The sequence below is a fragment of the Pteropus vampyrus genome, unplaced genomic scaffold, assembly GCF_000151845.1.
Source record: "Pteropus vampyrus isolate Shadow unplaced genomic scaffold, Pvam_2.0 Scaffold130, whole genome shotgun sequence".
Lineage (NCBI taxonomy): Eukaryota > Metazoa > Chordata > Mammalia > Chiroptera > Pteropodidae > Pteropus > Pteropus vampyrus.
Genome location: NW_011888911.1, coordinates 4096076 through 4113528, shown reverse-complemented (window position 1 = coordinate 4113528; position 17453 = coordinate 4096076). Strand labels below are relative to the sequence as shown.

Below are 17453 nucleotides of genomic sequence, written 5' to 3'. Positions count from 1 at the left end.
GGCTCCCCAGTGATCACCTTGTCCTGGATGAGACCACTTGTGCCCAGAGAAGCCTCTCACCAGGACGCACTCCAAGGCTCAGGGACTAGCTAACCACCCAAGAGCAAGCCCACTCCTCTTTGCGTGTGGAAAGGGGATCTCAGTGAAGCTGGGGGTATGTGTGTGGGGAAACACCCATGGGGCCTGGAAACCAAGCCACTGCTGGACAGAGCAGACACCTGGGGCCACCTTCCTCGATTCCCCCACCTGGCAAACAGGGAGGAGTGAGCAGTTTCTGTTGAGAGGTCTGAGCCATAGAAGAGAAGTAGTTTCTTTGTTGCTTTTTTTTTTAATTTTTAAATTTCCTTAGAAAAATTTACGTGTTTACCAATACAGTCTTATTTTGGTTTTTTTTTAATGCTTTTTGTCAGTTTTCGGTTTTTAAGTCACAAACAGCAGGCACTGAACAGCAATCCCCCGCTGCTGCTGAGGGTCAGTCCCCGAGGCATCAGTCCCCACGACGTTACTCAGGGCTCTAGCAGACAAGATGTGGAAGCTGCGCCAGGGCCGGCCAGTATCACTCAGGAAGGCTCCTGAGATGCACTGGGATTCCACGCGTCCAAGGGCGGGATGGGGGTAAGCAGTCTGCCCCCCATCTTGCTGCCTTCAACCTGCTTTGCGTGGGCCAGCCCCACCGGAGCAGCCCCCGCCCATGGTTGGCTTGCCATGGAGTGGGTTGGGGAGCCCAGGGGATCCCCTCCACCCTTCAGAGTCAAACTCTTGAGCCCCCTTCCCTGCTCAGCTGGTTGCCCCCAGGACTGGGCTGCCCTGCTCCTCTGGGGCACTGCACACAAAGGGCCATACTCTCCTATTTCTTCAGCCCCAAAGTGGTTAGGCCTCCTCTCCTGCTGCCTCCCTGGGCCCTATCCCATAGCCCCACTGGCCTTCTCTCTCTCTCACACACAGCACCAAGTCAGTAAACAGCTAACTGCCTAGGGAATTAGGAGGGAGGGATCCAGGGGTCAGGAAGGAAGGTGTGTCCAGAAAGTCCCGCCTTGGGTCCGATGCAGAGGCACTGTCAACCTCTGCCGCCAGGGGGCTCCAAGCTCCACAGCAGGGTCTGTGCAGGCCGGCCCTGGAGTTCCCTTCTTCCTGTGACCAAATCCCTAAGAACGAAAGGCTAGGCCCGGGCCCTGAGAAGGGAGAAGGGAAGGCTGAGCAGCGTGCCTAGGGGCTGGGGGCTGCCTCCATAAGCTAGATACATGGAGGCCTGTACGAAGGCAGCTGCTGTGGGTGGCGTGGGCCAACCCTGAGGGTCTCAGCACCAGGGCCAATTCCAACTTGCTGGAACTCTGGGGCCATGTGCTTGGGGTATTTGAAGGGGGGTGGGGGGACTGTCACTGCTCTTATCCCATCTCATCCAAGCCCTGATGGCACAGTGCTTAGACCTAGGTTGCAGGCCCAGGGAGGCCCTTCCCTTTCACACCTCAACTTGTCCTTCCTAAGATGGGCATGTGGGCTGGCTGGGCTCGAGGCAGGGGTCCTCCCAGGGAGCACTCACGGAAAGCAGAGCATGCAGCTACCAGAGATTAACGAGAAGCCCCTGCCCCCAGGATAGGAGACAGAAAAACAACCAGAAGAGAGAACGTACCAGGCATGCAAGCTAGACCCAGGAGTCAACGGGCTGAGGCTTAGTGTCCCCCACGGCGTCAACCAGCCTGACTGCGGGCCTACTGGGCCCAGGAGGAGGAGCTTTCCTGCTGGGGTCGGGCTGTAGCGGACAGGCAGTGGGCAGGAAGGCAGGAGGGCATTAGAGGCAGAACACAGCAGATTAGTCAGAGCTGACAGTGGAGGCTGGTCTGGTCGGTGAAGCAGGGCTGATGCTGGTGCTCAGTGGGGTAGTGCTGGGGTAGAGGGGAGCTGAGCTAGTATGGGTCACACAGATCTAGAGTGGGCTGTGCCCAAAGCCAGAGGACTGGTGCAGAGGAGGCGGCAGGTGCTGCCCGGAGGTAGGACCATGGTAGGCCCTTGGCTACACTCACACGCAGGGAAGGATACAGACACACTTGTTCAGACTTCTCCAGACCTGTGTACTCTGCTAGGCTGTGTCCCCTGTCACTTGCCCCCTCCCTCCCAGTTGGTGTAAGCTTCAAACCAGCTGTACTCACAGACTGATTTGATGTGAGGTTCCCAAGTGGAAGGGGCCAATGCTCAGGCTTGGTCTCCCGCCAGACCAAACTCAGCAACTTCCCTGGGCCCCTCTATAGGAAACCCCAAGACATGCTACCTCCCTGGATACCTGCCCACAGCTACTCACTTTCAACGGTTCCTTCTCTGAGGTCTCCCCTGCGGAGGCACTGCCTCGAGCCCTCTTCTCCCTTCGGTCCACCGTGGAGTATCCGTCTGCGGGGTGGTGGCACGAGGGGAACTCTGAGGGGCAGGCACCACAGGAGTAGATCTCTCTCTCAGCCCGGACAAGGGGCTTTGGGGACAGGGTGCATCTGAAGAGGACCGCCCCCCCGCACCTGCCCTTCCCCAGTACTACCCTGGAAGACAGGGACAGGTCTTCTCATAGCCCCTCCCCCCAGCTCTTACCACAACCTTGCCTCTTGTGGCTCGAGACCTGCAGCCACTCACTTGCTACCCCTGGGCAGCTCCCAACCTTCCAGCATCCCCTTAACTAGCAGACCAGAGACTGTAGCTGGGCACTGACCTTCCCTGGCTGCCCTGCTCCTCATTTCCTGAGCACTCCTAAACCAAATCTCTTTTCCAACCAGCACCTCTTGAGAAGGCCTTCCCAGCACCAGACACACATGAGCGTGCGTGCGCGCGCACACGCACACAGACACACATGATCAGCAAAACCACCTGGCCCATCTCAGACTCCTTTCCTCCCCATACAGGAAATAAGCAGTCCTGCACCTGTACTCACCTGGGCCAAGGGCCTCCATGGGGATCATGTCCCGGCTGCCTAGCTTCTCACCATCTGCAAGACACAAGCAAGCAGCTGGCTGCTGCAAACAGCAGCTGGGGGACTAGGGCGGACAAATCCATGGGACCCTGGGTACCCTCTGTCACTAACATCTTTGCACCCTTCTACTGGGCCACTGCCCACTAGTACCCCCACACCAGCTTAGCATCAATGTGGTCACCATGGATGGAGAGGATGTAGGTGACTGCAAACAGGGTAAGGAGCCACCCTGGGGCCATTTTCCTGTAAAAAGGTCTGCCTCCCTCCTCCACCCCTCACCTGCCTTGTCATCATCAATGTACCCAGGTGGAGGAGCCACTCTTGAACCTCAAGGATGGATTCCTATGCCCGCCCCACCCCCAACCTTATCTCGTACTCACCAAGGCTCTTGTCCACCAGCGGCAGCGTGCTGTCATCGAAGCCTCCGGGACTCAGTGTTCCCTTGGGCCCTTTGGCATTAGCAGCAGCTGACTGGAGGAGGGAACAAAATAGACAGAGGTTGGGGGTCACGGGCGCTCCAGCAGGTGAACCACTCTGGCAAAGTGAGAGGAAAGCTTGCGCAGGCCGCACCTGGAAGCGCGCCTTGGTCCAGCCATCTTTCTGCAGGGCACCACGCAGCTCTCTGTAGCTCCACACAGTCTGCAGCACGTGGGACGCGGCCTTCGCCTCGCGCACCGATTGGCTGCGGCCGGGCCGGGGTGGGGTCAGTGTCCGGCCCCGCCCCAGCCGCCCCAGGCCCACCCCCGGACCCCGCTCCCACCCACCTGGAGGCACACAGGGCCACTAGAGCTGGCACGCCGCGAGCCTGCAGTAGCGAGCGCGCGTTGTCCAGGCTGTCGGACACGATCTCGTGGATGGTGTTAAGCACAGCCACCACCGTGTCCTCCTCCAAGCGGGCCCCGGGTCGTGCTGGAGCCTGCGCATTGCGCACATTCCGCACCAGCTCCGTCATGGCATAGCTCCCTGAGAGGCAAGGTCGGGTGTTAGGACATGCCCCTGCCCGACCCTGCAGGGAGGAGCGGGATTCAGTGAAAGGAAGCCAACAACGACCGGATGCACAGGGGGCTAGAAGACCAGAGCTCCTGCAGCTGAGACCGAGCCACTGGGACGGGGCCGGAACTCTGAACCTCCTGACCCCCAGCCCCCAACGGTAGCCCAGCCTGTTTACATTCGACTAAGCCCTGTCCGCGTCCTCACCGATGAGATCCTTGTTACGCCGGTCCAGCGAGAGGTTACGCAGGGCGATGGCGACAGCACGCACCACTTTATCGGTTTCCGACTGCAGCAGCTCCACCAGAACCGGCAGACCGCGCTCTTTGCGCACCGTGGCGCGAATGTACGTGGCCCACTGTGGCGGCGGCAACAGAGGTGGAGAGCGGCGGAGGTGGAGAGCGTGCTCAGCACGCAGAGTCGCGCCACACATGCCACTCTCCCATGTGAGTCCTGACCACTCCCTCCAGCTGCACTGTCCTGACAAAGCCCGGATCCCAGCAGTTCAACTCCACCTCCACAAGAAGCCTCCCCATCCCACCACCCAGGGCACAGTGCTTGCAGCCTTTGAGCCATGAACCTCCCAGACCTTGGAGAGGCGCTGTGCAGGGGCGGGCACTGAAAGGGACGCCTGGGATTCTCTGTGTCCCCTCCCTGCCAGACTTGGCCTCTCACCATCCAATTGCCAGCACTGAGGTTCTGTAGGGCACCAGCTGCAGCCTCCAGGGTGTTGAAGTTCCGGCTCTCCGTAAGAAGGGAGAGGTAGAGACGCACCACCTCGGGCTGGTACAGCAACTCAAAGCCTGGGCACAGAGCACCCGCCACCCATGGTCACCCAGACCTCCTCCCATCACCCCGTCTCCCTCCCTCGCCTCCTAGGGCAAGGGTGAGCTGGAGCCCAGGGGATGAGTGTGGTGTAGTGAGGGGGCGTTTAACATCAATGTTTCGACCATCCAAGAGGAAAAGCATTTTCACTTCACAGAGAAACAAAGAGGCTCAGTGAGGAGGCAGTGGGTTTGGGTGAAGTTGTTCTTCCCTTAACTCTGCTGCCAAAGAAATGAGATTAGAACTGTCAGGCAACTGGAGCATCCAAGAGGCCTGAGGTGGGGAGAAAGGCAGCAACCAGGGCAGCTCCCCTAGCAACAGGACCTGACCTTCGGACTACTAACTAGGGCCTTGTAAACATGGCCACACCCATAGTAACAGCATTCAAATTCTCTAGCAACAAGGCCCAACCTCCTGGGTAACTAACAGAAGCCCCTGCAACTGGAGAGTGGGGCCTAACAGCAAGACCCATCTTTCCTAACAACAAGGCCCAATCTCTCCCATGTGTAACTGAGGCTGTGTTACCAGGGTCATGGCCCTAGCAACAGGGCCCAGCCTCCATGAGGCCCAGGCCTGACAGCAGTGCTCCCCTACCAGAGTTTCGAAGATAAGAGACAGAGCAGCCTTCCAAGGCTGCTGTCCCCACACTGGGGCTTCTATTCTCGGACATTACCTCCCTGTCCCATCCTCCTGCCCCAAATGTCATCAACCTCTCCCCAGTCCTCATGTCCCATGCTCCCTCCACTTCAGGCTGGCTGGGCTTCCTGTTCTCCAAACACACTGCTCCCTCAGGTGTTGGCCCAGGTTAGCGCCTCAGCCTGTGATGCTCCCCCAAACCTCCTGTGGCTGGTCCTTTCCACCCTGTTTGGGGGCATCTGAGCTCACAGAGGGGGCTGTGGCCTGGGGCTCACCAGGTGGGACCTCTCTCACTCAGGCTGGATTCCCATTATTCAGAACAGCAGCAGCACACAGTAGGGCTCCAACAGACACAGGACAAGGACAGACCACTCTATCCCTCCATGAGTCAGGGTGATCTGGCCTAGCCTCTGTACTGAATCTGACTGCATCCTCCCAGCTCCCAAATCTCTCAGAGTTGAACCTGAGCCCCTCGGCTGACACTGGAGGCCCTGCTGGCCAGCCTTTGCCCTTCACTGAGGGCCTCACTCCAAAGCCATGTGACTAGCAAGTGCCTGGCCTGTCGCCCCACCCTACCTAAAGTGACCTGTGGCACTGACCCTGATTCTAAACCCTCAGCAAGTACCCAGGAACAAGATGGTCCTCTGGGGAACTCCAAACCTGTGGTCCTCAGTTTCTCCATCATATCCCCCAAGGCCCTTTGGGCCTGCTCAGTGGCACAAAGCTTCACTACCTGGACAGGCCTGAGCCTGAACTCCACCTCCTGCATAGGCCTAAGCCTGGACTCTGCCTCCACCCACTCACCTTTAGCGGCCTCAGTTCTCTTGGGCAGGTCCAGCGTGTCAAAGTTCCGGTCCATCTCACCATCTTTCTTCCCTGGAACAGAAGAGCAGTGGAGGTGAGGCAGACCCTGTGGTGGGCAGGTGTTTGTTAGGAGGGATGGACACAGCACTTTCCTGCCCAGAACTCAAAAAGCACCTCCATGTCCAAACCTAAGCACCAAGAGGCCAAGGGAACAGAGATGTTCTGAGTTAGTCCAGGGGACAGCAGTGGGGGCAAAGGAACCTGGGGACATCACAGCCCTGCCCTGAGCAGCTAGAACTTATCTTCCATCGGGTGCTAGGAGCTGCATTGCAGACCTGCCCAAGGGCCTCCTTGCAGCTGCCAGAAGTGTGAACTAAGGGATCCAGGAGCTTGGCTGGGTGACACGTAGGTACAGACGGGGATGCTGAGGGCTAACAGGACACGCCTGGCTGCACAATGAAGCAGGGCTCGGGCTGTGCCCCACCCATGGGAAAACTTGCCCCTACCTGGGACCTGGACCCTGTTCCAGGCTCTGTTGACCAGGAGACCCCTCACTCACAAGCCAAGAGCCTGCAGCAGCACCACCCAACACCTGTCAATCTCAACCTGCACACCTCTGCGAGTATGTCACCACTTCCCAGCCACCCTCCTCACCTCAGAGGGAGTCTCTCCTCCTTTGAAAGGCAGCGGAGCTGAGTTCAGATGATGTGGATCCCCGCCCTACCTGGCCTCCTGGGGCCTTTGTGTGGTCTTTGTCTTGAGTCACACATCACCCCATTCCATTAGAGAGACATACTCTGTTCCCTGGTGCCCCTGAGGATTGACAACCGCACGCCCTGCCTGTCTCAGCTCTGCCCTAGCTCCAGTTCCAGACCCAGCACTGCCTGAGGAACAGAGTCTGAGGTTACAGGGGGATAGCCCCTTGGCGTCCAAACCCATCCAAGGTATGATATTCCTGTCACTGTCGTAGAGAAGACTGCTCAGGGAAGGAACCGGACAGCAATAGGGCAGGGCCCTGAGGCTGGGAGGCCTGCAATTGCCATGGAGACGACTACCTGAGGGGTAAGAGGGGTTGCCTCCCTGGTGTGCACCAGGCCTAAATGTCAGGACAAACAGGGACTCACCTTGATGGAACCACTCCTCTGAGCAGCCGGAGGAAGCACAAGAGAGAGGAGACGAGCCTGAGCAGGCAGCAACCCCACACCCTCCCAGGGGACTTCAACTTCCCACTGTGCACCCTGGGTTGAACAGGTGGGACGTGGAATCTCACCCCATTTATTCTTGGAAGCTGAGTGCCCACAAGTACGACAGGGATCAGAAAAGGCCCACGTGGGTGGGCAGGTGAAGGTGGTGCACAGACTACCTAGCAGCTACTGGGGAATGTTGGAATCTGCACCCTGCAGGTGAGAGTGGTATGCAGGTGAGGTGGGGTCCTGCCCTCAGGGGTCTCAGAGTGTTCAGGTGGTCTGTCAACACCGGGAAGTCGCATCATCTTCAGTGGTTTCTAAACTTGGACCCACAGAACCCTTCCTAGAGCCGAGGGACTGGGTCCAGGCATGGTTGGGTACCATCATGTGCCTTCCTATCATCCCCTGGGGGCCCCACAGTGCAGATGAGCAAAGGCTGGGTCTGTCAGCTGGGTACCCCAGGATGGTATGCTCTCCTGCTTCCCTGCTTGCCCACTGGGAGCTGAACATGACTGTCATGGGTATGGAGAGCATTCAGCCGGGGAGCAGGGAGGAGTGGTTTTAAAGTGGTACACCAGTCCCACCTTTGGCCTTCTTGCCACCAAAGCAGCCAGCGTCATCCCGCCTCCGGCGCTGGGAGCCCGCAGTACTGCCTGGGGGCCCAGGCTCAGCCTCCTGGTACCTGTCAGCCCCAGGTACCTCCTTGTGCACGTGGTAGGACAGGTTCCGCATGATGCACACGCAGTTCTCCACCGACTGTGGGGAGAGGAGAGCTGGTGGGGCATGGCCAGGTGGGTGAGGGGAATGCTGACCCTCTCAGAGAAGACTGGCCACAGGCAAGTGTGCACTGAGGGGACCAGGGGTGTAGAGACATGGAAGTCTGAGCGAGGGGGCCCACAGAGGCAAGAACCCTCAGGGATGGGCAGAGGGAGGAAAAGGGTGAAATACCTGCTGCGTGGAGGGCCTTGTCTGTGGCTTTGTGGCAGGCCCACTTCATGATACGGCCACTAGAAGGTAATCCACACTGTCCCAGATGTGCGCACCTCTTCCCCTCTGTGCTGCCCAGACAGTTCAAGCCTCCTAGGCCCCATCTGGTCTGTCTCCCCAACACTTTGTGGGAGGTTATGAGACTAAGCCTGTCTGAGACCTGCTGGGACCGCCCTGTCTTGCCCACCCACCTTGTTGTCTGTGTCCTTCCTGCCCACTGCTGACTGCAAGGCGTGCAGGAGTGCATCCACCAGCCCTTCACACTCCCGGAGTCGCCGCCGGGCCTCTGCGCCATCTGAGCTCACGTTCCTGGGTGGCCAAGAGCAAGCCCTGTGACCCCTGGCTCCCAGGGGAACTCCCCCAGTCCCCACCTGGCCCTGGGGTCTTGTCTTCATCTGCAAAATGGGCCCTGACACTGCCCTACTGGGGCTATTGGCAGGTGACAGCAGCCTGGAGCAGTGACAGTGGGGCAGGGGTGGCCTGATGGCTGAGACCCTGGGGAAGGAGGCCTAGCCTGGCATCTCCTGAGGTGGTAGGAGTGCTTCACTGACTCCCAGATAAATTGGAAAGGGACAGAGGTAGGTTCAGAGTCCCGAACCTGTACACGGGTAATTCTGGGCTCCTCTTGCCCCAGTGGAAGCTCTGGGCTCTGCTTTTCCTGAGGTCAGGACTCTGAAGGGCCACAGGGGTGTGTCTTAATGAATAGTCAGGACCATGGGGACCCAGGACTACCTGTAAGGTCTCTGCAGGGCCTCCTAGGGTGGGGGCGGGGCAGAGGTCACAGTAGGTGGAATGAGGCCTCTGAAGCAGACTAGAGATGAGGGTCCTGGTTCTGCCATCCCTGGCTGTCACAGTGATAGGACAGTGAGTCGAAGCTGGTCAGGGCTGGAGCCATGAGGTACTGGCACAACAAGGTGGCAGACCTTGTCCAGAGGCAGCCCTTGGGGATGAGTACAACCCCATCAGGCCCCATTCTCGGGACTCTGGGGAGGAATTGTGACATGGCTCTGAAGCCCTAAGGCCAGGGTGGTTAGTTGCCTTCTACCTTATCTGGGACACAAGGATATGACTATCTCCAGGACAGCTATTTGCATGCACGCTCTGGTGCCTGGCTCCTGCCTTCTTGACCAAGAACAGCCCTGGGAGGCTGCTTGGGGGGGCCCAAGCCCAGCCCCGCCCCCACCTCAAGCAGCCCGAAGTGTTCTTGAAGACAGTAGTCCACTCAGCATCCCGTGGCTTGGAGTCCTCATTGGGCTCTCGCTCCCAGCCCGAGTGGGGCACAATGACCTCGTGGGTCAGTGTCTGCAGGCCATGGTCAATGATGACCATCTTCAGGGGCTCGTAGGATGACAAGTTCCAGAGTGTGCCTGCGGGGCGCCATTGACCAGCCAGTGCTGACCACAGGCACTGCCTCCCTACCTCCCATGTGACCCTGTTCAGGACCTGCCCGCCCCACCCTCCATTGTGCCCCAACTGAGACCAGAAAGGACGAAGTGACAAAAGCTGTGAAAAGTGCTGGGTGCCTCCCCTGGCCTGGGCATACAGCACCAAGCAGTGGCTTCCAAGGGGCCTGGGGCTGGACCCAACAGGTACCTTCTCATCTCCACCTCTTTCCAGCCACATGAGTGGGGGGGGACTATCACTCCTGGGGCCATGAGGCCACACTAAGAGGTGGTCACATAACCCTGACTGGCCGCTCAGGTCCCAAAAGGCACAGTCCCCACCACTGCCTTATTGGGGGTTGGACCAGGGAGGCTGGACTCAGAGTTGTTGTCACAGGGACATGGGGCCCGGTGGAGAAAGCCTGCCTGAGGGGCCTAGTGCCAAGGCCACCAGTGGCAGCAAAGTTCAGAGGTAGAGACTGGGGACCTTTCATAGTGTCAGAGCCTCATGCATGCCACCAACAGCTGAGACTCCTGACTAAACAGGGTGCCTTGGCCAAGCCTCGCTCTCACCTCCTGATAGGGGATGCAGGGCAGCTAGGTGCCACTCACCTGTGACGAGCTCTCGGACCTCATTGTCCCGGGCGGCCCGCAGTAGGCGCACCAGGGCGGGCACACCGCCACAGTCCCGAATGGCGGCCTTGTTGTCAGTGTCTCGGCCATAGGAGAGGTTGCGCAGTGCCCCACAGGCCCGGCGCCGAACCTCCGCCCTTGGGTGGTCTAGTAGAGCCACGAGCAGCGGCAGCCCCCGCAGCTGCCGCACACGCCGCTTGACACCCTCGTTCTCGAAGCACAGGTGCTGCAGGTAAGCAGCTGCATTGGCTTTCACAGGGTCCACAGGGTGCCGTAGCATGGCCAGTACCTCAGGCAGCTCGGGGTCCCGCCAGCGAGGCTCCTTGCGGGCACTGTCAACCGAGGGTGAGCGCCGCACCACCCGGTCCAGGCTGCCCAAACTGCCCTGTTCTGGCTGGGCCAGGGGTGCTGCTGCAGCCGGGAACGGAGGCCGCTCCTCTGTCAGCTCACCGCCATCATCTGCCACATCCTCATAGGCCCTGTGCAGGTGAGTAAGGTACATGAACATCTTCTCAGCAGCCACCAGCCCTGCCCCCAAGCTGCCCCAACACACCTTCTCCAGGGGACATAAACCCAGAGGGTGGGACTAGGCCTAGAGCATTGGTACTTGGCCCTAAGCACTGTGTGGGTACTGAGAGTCACACTCTAGTCCAGCAAGAACTGACTCAAAACCAGTAACAGAGCTAAACCCCAGCCAATGGTCATCAGAACTTGCATTCCTCCCAGACAGGAGCTCACTCACGCCCGACACTAGGCAATATGCCCCAATTCTGCACTAAACGTACTCCTGTTCCTGTCTTTGACTGGGGTCCCACCTTCCAATGAGGTCTGTCTCTGGCTAGTGCCAGGATTTGGATCCTCCCTGTACATGGCCATCTTGGAGGGACCATCTGAAGGACATTCAGAGCACCAGTCCCCCAGGTAACAAGATATCCCTGTGAGTTGTCACCATCAAACCCATTTCCCAGGGGAGGGGCTGAGGCTAGGAGGGATCAGGTGTCTTGCCCATGGTAATGCAGCATAATCCACTCAGGCTGTGGTCATGTTCCCACCCTACAGATAGAGAAACTGAAAGCAAAGGGGACAGAACCAGAGGCTACACTGGGATGGGTCAGGCCATCTGGGTTCTTATTGCTACGTTCATGGGGGAAATTGAGTCCTTGGGAAAGGCTGGGGCCTCAAGCTCAGAGAACCTGAGCCTCTTGGGCTTGTGTCTTCAGGGTCATCTGCCTAGAGCAAGGGCAACAGGTGTTGAGCACTGTCACCCACTTCTTTCATGCCCCAGACTGACAGGAAAGGTGCAACTTCCACCATCCCAGAACCTGCCCTTGCTTCTCTACTTGAGAAGAACAGAGGCCAATTCCAAGTAATGTGTGTGTGACTAACTTAGCCCCCAGCAGCTAGACTACATGTGGGGTACTCTGTGGTGGGGAGAGTGGAAGGCAAACTCCCTGGAGGCAGTGGCAGGGCACAGGGTGCTCACCTAGTGCGAAGGCCCCGCCCACAGTCAGGCCTCCTCCTCATGGCTGTGCTATAGTCAGGCTCCAGCTCCGGGCCACCCCCGTCATCGGCAGCAAGGCTGCGTGTGTCGTCCTCCAGGCCGTAGGGCTCTGCCTGGAAGCGCTCAGGCTGGGAGCAGCTGGCAGGTGGCACAGGCTCAGGGCCCTCGGAGAAGGCCTCACGGCGGCCAGGCAATGTGAAGCAGCCATCGCCAGGGCCTGGGCCAAGGGGGCCACCACGCGGGGGTCGCACACCCAACCCACGGGACAGGCTGCCATAGCTGGGGATGTCACGGGGTTCGGGGCTGTCAGGAAAGCCGCCCCCGCTGCTGAGGTAGGTGCGGGAAAGTGTGGCCACCGGGCCACCCCCACGCAGCAGGAAGTGCCGGTCCAGGGGGCCATCAGCGAAGGGCCCTAGCGGAGGGCCACTGTCCAGGAGAGGGAGGCCATCTGGGCCCATGGGCACCTGGCGCACTGTTCGTGTAGTCACCGTCTTGACTGTCTTGGTGACCTGGTGAGTAAGTGGGTAGCCGATGGGTCGGGCAGCCTGAGAAGCCGGACACTGTCTGGCAGGGACAGAGTGGCCTCAGTCTTCCACCACAACGAATGGCGCCAGGGAGACTGGGACGTGCGCCCACTCTACAAATGGGACAACTGCGGCTGCATACGCCACTTGCCCACCACCAGGGCCCGGCCATACCTTGGTCTCTGTGCGCCGCGTAGTACCATCTTCTGATGTGACAATGGACACGTGGGAGGTGGGTGTGCCAGGGTCTTCCTCCACTGTCACGGTCTCCTCCAGCACCTCAGGTGCCTCCGGCATCGTGGCCAGTGAGACCTGGCTGCCCGGGCTCTGCTCCTGGGCAAGTGAGGGGCAGGTGTCGGTGGAGGACCCAGTGTTCACCCCTCTCTGGAGTGCAGATGCTCTTGCTGGTGTGGATGCCAGGAATTCCTTCATCCCCACCCCTGGAACCCACCCACCCAAAGGCCTGTCTCAGCCCCCGCTAGTGAGGACGGCAGCATGTCCCTGCCTCTGAATGCTGAGGCGCTGAAGCTGCCCTGTTGCCCTATCCCAAGGGGGTCCTTGGGGACTAGCCTCCAATTCCAGGACCTCCTGGGGCTGAGCTAGCAGATAAAGTCCCAGACCTCAATGGTGCAGTCTTGGGCAGCCCTGTCTGAGCTATAAGGACTGACTACCGCAGGCTCCTGGAGGATCAAGAAAGCCAGGTGGGACCCACGGGATGCTCTCCTGACCTTGCTCACTGTCGCTAGCTGGGCCCTCCAGGTGTCCTGGGCCTCCTCCCTGCCCCACCTCAGGAACCTTGAGTGCAGAGGCCTTGGGGTGGCAGATTCAGTACTGCTCACCAGCTCCCTGTGGTTACGCCCAGGCTCCTACCATCCCCAAAGGCAGTTAGACGCCCTCGCAGGACAGAAATACCCAGCTCCCAGAATGCCCTGTGCACTCAGAGCACCAAAATACCCTCACTCCTTCCGGCCCAGCCACTCTTAGGGTGTTTGGTGGGTAAGGCCTGGCTCTACCTCACTTAGTGCCGCCTCCCACCAAGACCCTAGGTGTCACATCAGAGCCCAAAGTGAGTGCGTTCAGACCAAGACCTGGCTTGTCCTTGACAAGCACACTGGTGTCCCCTCCCTGTATAACCCCCCAGATCTCCCTCAGCCCTCAGTTCTCAGACACCTGCCTCATTCTCAACCTGTACCCACCCTGCCCCTGCCTTGCTATCGTCCTTGCAGGGGATGACCATGACAGAATTCTAGGCAAGACAACTCTGGACAGAGGTCTTTCTAAGGCCCAGACTTGCCAGTGAGGAAACTGAGGCTCAAAGAGGACAGGCCAGCCGGACGCAGAGCTAGGCCAGATCCCTGTTGTGCTGAGTGGCACAGGGACTGAGAGTATACCCGTGGGCCACTGACCACATGGATCCTCCATACAGTGCCAGCATCCCAGGATCAGCATCTGGCCAGGACAAATAGGGGCTGAAACCCAAGCTGCGGGGGCTGGCAATTGAGAACACATTCCCGGACAGCCAGGGCTGGGTCAGCAGGAGGACAAGCTCTGCTCTGTGGCCCAGGCCCCATGCCTTGCAGGACGGGTCCCCTGCCTGGGCCCCAGGCCCCTGAAGCCAGTACACAGAGCTGAAGCCCAGGGAAGGCCAGGAGCCTCACCCACGTCTGCCCGGCATCAGAGCCCTACTCCGCTCTTGTCCCTGGGCCTCAGAGGTATTCAGGGCAAGGTGGCCAGGTATGCTTTCAAGGTCTGCCTCCCAAGGTCCTCGGGGTATAACAGCTCCCCGGGTTGGAGTCCTGTCCTGAAGAAATATTTGACCTTCTCAGCTGCTCATAATGTTGAGATTCTGGGCCCCTTCAACCTCTTCAGGGGTCCAGGGAGGGGCCTGCACCAACATGTTAGGACAGGCACATCCCTAGGGCTCTGGTGACATAGAAAGAAAAAGCTGTAGAATATGCACCCCCATCCCCTCCAAGCAGAAGACAACACATATTTTATAAAAGGTAAACTGAGGCCTGAAAGAGGGGAGAAGATCTACCCAGATCTTCACAAACTGCTAACAGGAATTTCAGGCACTCATACAGAAGTCAGTTTTGCAAAGCCTCTTAGCCACACCTCATCCCTCATGGGCCACAGCCTTGGCTGTAAACTTCTCAGTCTTAGGATGCAGGTGAAGTGCCTGTTGGAGACTTGGCTAGAAAGGAGAAGCACTGTTCCCTGGGAAAGAGAAGGAAACTGAGGCCCAGAGTGGGGACATGCTGATGGGCTGCCAGGCACGGTGGCCTGGGCTCTTCGAAGACACTGGGGAGCTAGGACAGCTCTGGAGCAGAAGGTTCAGACGCAGCCAGTCTCTGCTGGGGCCTTGGCTGCCCCATTTTTATTTGGCAACTGCAGGAGCAAATGTGTAGCAGGCACTGAACTCTCCTCTGCTAGGACCTAAGGTGGGACGGTTGAGGGGCAGGCATGGAAGGGCCTCAGGCCTCATTGCGGTGGCTACAAGTGCAGGGAAGCAGAGAAAAGCAAGACTGACGTGAGGGGACCAGGATCTTACCCAGAACACTGCCAGTGGGATATGGCCTCTCAGTAGGTTTGTGCATATTTGCATACCTTAACGCTATCAGAGAAGAGTCCCTACTCTCTGGCTGGGGGGGTAGGACAGGAAGCACTTCTCAGACCCCAGTGCTACTCTGTAGCCCAGCTTATTTTTCTCACTCTGGCCTGTGGTGAGCTTCTGATACAGTGTACAGTGCAGGAAGATGAGGGAATGGGGTGTCCAGGAGAGCCAGGGCCCCTAAGAAGGCCGGGCAACCCTGCAGCATCACCCACCAACACCCAGCCAGGGCAGCCCAGCAGCGGGATCCCAAGGCACCAAGAACCCCTGCTGGTAAATGACCTCAGGGAGCTAAAAATGGGCGATGACTTCACCAAGGCAGGCAGGCAGAAGCATGAGTCAGCGGGTGATCACTGAAAGGCCTGGCCCCCATTACACACGCCTGGGCACACACATGCAGACAGGGACCTGGACACATACATGTGCATGTACCTGGTCCTTCTAACAGGGATACGTGTATGCGTGAGCGCCCAGCCTGGCTCACAGGCCTGAGCACAGCACTCTGCTCTAATGAAACCCAGTGCACAGTGCCCACCGTTTGCAGAGGCACTGCACATATGCACACATCCCCATCACCTCCTCCTGTCTTCCACCACATGTCCGGACTCCCTCAACCAACACCTATGTGTCCACGATGGGGGTCTCAGAGATGGCAGCACATGCGGGAACTGAGGCCTGGGGTTGGGAGAGGCACAAGATCGAGTCTCAGCTTAGGCCTCTGCAACATCTTTAGGGTGGGGATATGGGATCATGGGCTGACGACTAGCACAAGCACAATTGGCACTTAACAGAGACAGTTGACCAGGGTGCGTGGATACTCGTCTGGCTTCAAGGCCCTGCTCTAGGCCCAATGTCCCATGTATACCTACCCAGGCTGACCCCTGGCCCTGTAGCCCCAGGTCCCCCCAGACCCCAAACATGAACATGAGCCTGAACAAACTACCCCAACACGCTCCCACTTCCCAAATCCTGCCAAGTCCTGTCAACTATTTCTTGTCACCCCTTTCCAGCCCCCGCCTCATCCTTGCCACTCTCACTGAGACCACTGTCCAACCTCCCATCACCCACCTCCAGGGCCCAAATCCATCCTATAGTACTCCCATCCATGGTTCACCTGGTCCATGGTCCACAGGTCCAGCCCAGAAAGGGGCTGATGCCCAGGCCTGGGGTTTCCCATGAGCTTCCTTGAACTTATGGCAGATGCCTAGTCCAGGACTCAGAGTAGGGGCTGAAGTGGCCGGTATCCCAGAAAAGTGGACCCAACCATTCACCACTGCTCTCAAGAGGGTCCCGGGTGGCACAGAGCTGAGTAGGGCAAGAGGGCCCAGGCCCTGTCACACACCAGGATTCAGCTTCTTCATACAGAAACAGGAAGGACCCAGGTGTCAAGGCCGTGGAGCACGTAGAACTGTGCCATTCCACCTTTGTGGCCAGATGTAGGACAATGCACTGAGGAGCCACCACTTGGGCAAAAGCCTACAACAGCTTCTGGGGTGAATGTGGCAGAGGGAGGGGACAGAGAAAAGCAGCAAAGTCGTAATGGGGAGCAAGCTAGACTGAGGTCCCAGAGGCATGGATCTACCTGTACCTGCACTTGACAGATGAGCACCCATGGTCTGTATCATGAAGAACAAACCTCAGGGCAGGTGTCCCACCCTATCCATGCCCTGCTGACAAACACAGGGGATGGGTTAAGGTGGGATCTCACATCTGGCTCCCATAACCCTCTAGGGGCCAGGCTCCCAGAGGGCACAAGATGGCTACTGATAGATGAATGAATGGAGTGGTGGAGGAGTGACGGCCCCCTTCCCATCAGTATGGCCATCTCGGATGGACTCAAGGACAAGCCAGGCTGGCATCTCCCATCAGAGAATAAGCCCTTGGCTACCACAGACGCCCTCTCCCTTAGTGCCCATGGCCTAGTCCTGGCAGATGGGAGCTCACCCCTTCACAGCAGCAGTCCCCCTGCCAAGGCACAGCATCACGCTGAGTGGCAGCGAGGCCAACAGGTAATGGGTGACCAGCAGACTGGGGGAAGAGGCTTGTGGGGGACAGAAAGCAGAGCTGGCTGTCACCGGCCCTAACTTCCCCAAGCCCAGCCCACATCCATCAACCACATTGTAGCCCAAATTCCCTCAACTTCCCCAATGGCACCTCCATCTCTGGGGTAGTCAGTGGTCAGACCATGGGGACAACACCACTGATGAACATCAGGCAGAGACCTAGCTGTCCCAGGAGGCAGGTGTGTGGGAGACCTACCTCCCAGCACAGGAGGTGCAGGCGGTTGCTCCTCCACTCTTTCTGGGCCTGTTACAGGACCCCTGCCCTCTCTGGGAAAGAGTACAGGCTTCCCACCTGTCTCCCTGCACCCCAGTACTGGAAGGCCGCCCGAGATTTCCTCAGAGACCCCCCTCAGGCCTCCG

General features: G+C 58.8%; 1 protein-coding gene across 9 annotated transcripts in view; it reads right to left on the bottom strand.

The window, feature by feature from the left end:
- Positions 1 to 308: 308 nt before the first annotated feature.
- Positions 309 to 17453, bottom strand: part of ARVCF (ARVCF, delta catenin family member) — a 54103-nt gene continuing 36958 nt past the window's right edge. For 2 of the 9 annotated variants that reach the window (XM_011367180.2, XM_011367181.2), the window contains exons 4-19: positions 12594 to 12752; positions 11878 to 12404; positions 10374 to 10873; positions 9563 to 9746; positions 8571 to 8688; positions 7977 to 8148; positions 6206 to 6277; positions 4616 to 4743; positions 4148 to 4298; positions 3715 to 3913; positions 3521 to 3632; positions 3331 to 3421; positions 2912 to 2965; positions 2297 to 2409; positions 1631 to 1750; positions 309 to 1172 (exon numbers count right to left, since the gene is read on the bottom strand). In XM_011367180.2, coding sequence (XP_011365482.1) covers positions 1643 to 1750; positions 2297 to 2409; positions 2912 to 2965; positions 3331 to 3421; positions 3521 to 3632; positions 3715 to 3913; positions 4148 to 4298; positions 4616 to 4743; positions 6206 to 6277; positions 7977 to 8148; positions 8571 to 8688; positions 9563 to 9746; positions 10374 to 10873; positions 11878 to 12404; positions 12594 to 12752 — 2688 coding nt within the window. In that variant the 3' untranslated portion in view covers positions 309 to 1172; positions 1631 to 1642. The remainder of the gene's footprint in view (positions 1173 to 1630; positions 1751 to 2296; positions 2410 to 2911; positions 2966 to 3330; positions 3422 to 3520; positions 3633 to 3714; positions 3914 to 4147; positions 4299 to 4615; positions 4744 to 6205; positions 6278 to 7976; positions 8149 to 8570; positions 8689 to 9562; positions 9747 to 10373; positions 10874 to 11877; positions 12405 to 12593; positions 12753 to 17453) is intronic. The other 7 variants (XM_011367183.2, XM_011367184.2, XM_011367185.2 and 4 more) reach the window with 7 other exon arrangements.